This window comes from Cibotium barometz, chromosome 56 (genome assembly GCF_041138505.1).
Source record: "Cibotium barometz isolate CiBa-2024 chromosome 56, ASM4113850v1, whole genome shotgun sequence".
Taxonomy (NCBI): Eukaryota; Viridiplantae; Streptophyta; class Polypodiopsida; order Cyatheales; family Cibotiaceae; genus Cibotium; species Cibotium barometz.
Genome location: NC_141101.1, coordinates 15,227,759 through 15,231,796, shown reverse-complemented (window position 1 = coordinate 15,231,796; position 4,038 = coordinate 15,227,759). Strand labels below are relative to the sequence as shown.

Genomic DNA, 4,038 nt, shown 5'->3' with positions numbered 1-4,038 from the left:
TTCCCCGTACAGTCTACTTCGACACACACAAGTTCTACCAATTACTAGAGAAAAGTCAACAACAATATCGTGGACAGAAAATGTGTTGGAACAAAAACAATTTCATGCAACCAGAATTTCTGCCCCAGTGCAATGGAAGAAGACTGAAACAACATGGAGAAGGCAGCCCCAAAGTGCATTGTTCTCTTACATTTCGTGGGGATGTACTTCCATGAAAACAATACCAACAGAAACTTCCTGGGCACCAGATTGACAAGGTGAGATTGCAACAACTTATCGGTCCTAATAAAAGAAGCCAGGCACCATTAGCTTACTCCTCTCTTGGAGTCTATGCCCCATAGTACGCATCTCTTTGCCTACTAGCTGTTACGAAGGGTCAACATAGCTTAGAAGTGGACTTGTGCTTCAGCAGCACATCTTTACCCCTAGAAGGACATCTTGCGAAAAATCTAAGAAACATGCATATCATATTACTACAAACCCTCCAATTCCACAAGACATTCAAGTTCAAAGATTTTAGTGCCTTGTTCAAAGCCATAAGGTCAACATAGCGTAGAAGTGGACTTGTGCTTCAGCACAACATCTCTACCCCTAGAAGGACATCTTGTGAGAAGTCTAAGAAACATGCTTCTCATATTAGTACAAACCCTCCAAATTCAAGTTCAAAGCTTTTAGTGATACTTAGAATTAAAAGAAGTGCCATGAGACAAGAGGCCCATCTTTTCCCCACAAAACCGACAAAGGAAAAATTAGCTTTTTTGTGACGAAAAGCTGTTAGAAAAAGCCCGCAGCTGCTTTAAGAAGCAAGCTGCAGCAGCAGCAGGAATGAGGTCTGCGGCAGAGCGGCGCAGCCGGAGCCGAAGAAGCCCGAGGAGGAAGGCGCGCGTGGCAAGAATTGGCGAACAAGATCGGGTCTTGACGGTGCGTGATGCCGGAATGCGCAGAGAAGAAGATGAGCCGAATGATGATGCGGATCGAGAACAAGAACGAGACTGGAGGTGGGTTCCCAAGAGATCACACAGCACGGAGCAGACGCAGGCGAGCAGCTTGCCTTTGCACCTCATTCTGCAACACATACTGGTGCGGCTGCCTGTGCGCAAGCTTTTCCAGCTGCGTTGTGTGTGCAAGGCGTGGAACGATGCGTTCCCACGGCAGCAGCATGATGATGAGGAATACTGGTTTGTGATGCGCACATATGGCTCGCCTCAACGTTTATTCATAGTCCATAGCAGTCATGAGCACCCTTTCTTTCTGCTGCCTCTGCTGGGCGATCGATTGTTGTCCTGCCTGGGTGGCTTGTGCGCGTGCCGCCTGCGAATGTCCGACGAATTTGCTTGCCCCCAGCTCATAGCCACTGCAGGAGGCCTTATGTGCACACTTGTGCATTCTGATCGTGAGGAGGAGGAGGACTGCGGCGTCCTTGATGTTGTGGTCTTCAACTGCCTCACGGGATCAGTGAAGGTGCTCCCCCCACCGCTGCGTCCCAACGAGCTTTCTGGTCCCATTCCACCCCAGTTGTACATGGCAGTTGACGATCACGACCCCTGCCGCTATTATGTAATGCTCACCGATGCCCTTTTGCACTGTAGCAGCCATCTCTCCTACGCTGAAGTTTTCGACTCCAGAACTGGGAGCTGGAAGGTAGCCGCCGCCACTAGCACCAAGGCTTCTGGGTTGAAGGTGCCGTCTGGTGATTTCTTTTTCTTGCCGTACGGCACCATGAATGTGCTGGTTTATCATACGCCCCAGAACGCATGGAGCACCGTGCATCTGCCACTTGAATCCAAAAGCCATACCCCTCACTTTCACAAGTACAAAGGAAGGTTTTTCCAGGCCTGCTTTTTGGACGAGATCGATGGCTCCAGCCTGGATTTTGGAGTATGGGAGCTGCAATTCACTTCCTCAGAAACTGCTACTTGGGTGGAGGTGTCGAGAACACCACATCATCTTGTTCAACGTAATTGTTCCGCGACACTTGAAGCACAGGGAGGCCTCTTCTACACGAGATCGTTTAACAAAGAGGGTCCCATGGCGCCTTTAGTGTATGATATTTCTAAGAACTCGTGGTGTGTCCCGCCCCTGCCCCTGCAGGACGGGCTTGAGTTTCATTTTGTGCACAGGCCAAGATTAAGTATGGTCTTTTGCTGATACATAGCCAGGTAGAAAGAAAAAGGAAAAACCTGGTTTTAACAAGTTGCAAGGTGACTGTATTTTGACAAATCTCCTTGTCCTTGTAACTATTTCGGCTTTGTTATCACATGAATTCAAGAAAAAGGGACGTCCTGTTATGACTTGATGATTCTCGGTTTCTCATGCAAGGCTGGTTGAATAGCATCTGTCCCCGTTTGTAGAATGCTTTTTTTATGTGGTCTCTGGGCGGGTGAAACCTGCTCAATATAAGCAGGTACTAGAGAGACAGACCCCTTTTCTCTCTGTTGTTGCTAGTGCTCCCCTAGGGCCAAGAGGAGAACGGTTGTGATGTGCTTTTGGTTCATATGCTTAAGAGTCTGATCACCGCTTTTCTGAATTGTGGCTACAATGATTGAAACAATAGAGGACCCCACTAAAACTCAATCTTCTTCACTTGGCCATTTGCCCCCACAGTTGCTCCCTCCCCCATTTAGTGCAAAAATTGATTCCAAACTCATGTCGAGCTCCTTCACCTTCCAAATAGACAAGCTGGAGTAATAGAGGAAGCGAGAGTCAATTGGTTCTTTCTTATTCTCTTATGTACCGGGGGCGACTAGTGCTTCTTTATCTTCTTAACGGCAAATTACATGTTCACTGAAAGGCAAGATTCAATCTTTAACACGTGCAGCGCTTTAGGGCTGGAATGGGTGGACCCCTCCTGCAGGTTCTGTATTTCTCTAAGCAACGCTAATCGCAAAATTCGCCTCCCAACCTCTGAAGTTGCTTGGAAAACAAGAAAGCATATTCCGAAGCCCCTCGGCAATGGTGGAAACTAGCTTCCACCAAGCAAGGAAAATCACTCAATAGAGGAAGAGTCCAACTTCTCATTGGAAGCCAAAGGAGATGCATCCCACAACTGAGGTCTCCCGAGCCTGTGTTTATACTGCATAAAATAACCGCAGCCAAAGCTAAGTAGTAGATCAATCCAAGGGGTCACACCTCTTGTGATCTACTGTCTAATGTGCTGTGCGGAAGCGTACTAATTGAGTGTGCCGCATGTACATGAATGCCGACAATAGACAACTCAATCACGAAGTACACGTGAGATCTTTGGGTGCACCGTAAATAGAGCTATTTATGACTTTGGATGAAAGCTCATCTTGAACCAAAGTCCTTCAAATGCAACTTCACAGGTTATGCCTTGAAGGAGAAGCATATCACTCATATGATCCTCACTCACGATAAATTATTATTTCACATAATAAGACTGAAGATAAAAATGATGATGAAAATTTTCAACCACAACAAGTTTCTTTTGAGGATCTGAACAGTGGCAATGATAATCCTTGAGTTACTGATGAAAGTTGGGATCTGGTAGAGCCAATATGGATGATTAAAACCATCATGAATTGGCCTCAAAAGCAATGAATGACAGTCCTAAAAATGGTGGTGTACAGCCCTACAGTAATTTGATTTCATGCAAGAAAAAGGCTTTCCAAAATGGTGTCTTAAGCCCATTGAAAATGGATAATGAGCAACCAAAGAGCAGCCAAAAGCATCAAGAAGGATTTTGACCCACAAAAAAAAAGTTCTCAAATGTAGGTGACTTTAACTAATTGTACGAAGTCATTAAGGCATTTATAAATCTGCTATTTGGAATGCACTCCCTTCTGCCACACCCATGAGAAAAATACCTAGGACCCCCTCTAGACACTTACACAAATGTAAGGGGTGAAACATGCACGTAAATACTGGGTAGCTGGTCCTACACCTAAGTGTTGTTTGGACCATTCTCCGATTAGCTCTTGACTTGCAAAGCCACCAACCATTAGCAAGGACCATAGGCAGAGCCCAAGGACCCTCCATCAAGCATAGATTCAATGCTTTGGATCACCCTTGGGCATAAGG

General features: G+C 46.1%; 1 protein-coding gene across 1 annotated transcript; it reads left to right on the top strand.

Annotated features, from left to right (window-relative positions):
- The first annotated feature begins 812 nt into the window (after positions 1-812).
- On the top strand, positions 813-2,277 carry LOC147606945 (uncharacterized). The gene has a single exon (XM_086791271.1). The coding sequence runs from the start codon at positions 826-828 to the stop codon at positions 2,146-2,148; it is 1,323 nt and encodes a 440-aa protein (XP_086647397.1). The 5' UTR covers positions 813-825; the 3' UTR covers positions 2,149-2,277.
- Positions 2,278-4,038: the final 1,761 nt, after the last annotated feature.

Excerpts from the sequence above, each read along its gene's own strand:
- LOC147606945 (XM_086791271.1), top strand. The coding sequence starts at position 826 with ATGAGGTCTGCGGCAGAGCGGCGCAGCCGGAGCCGAAGAAGCCCGAGG.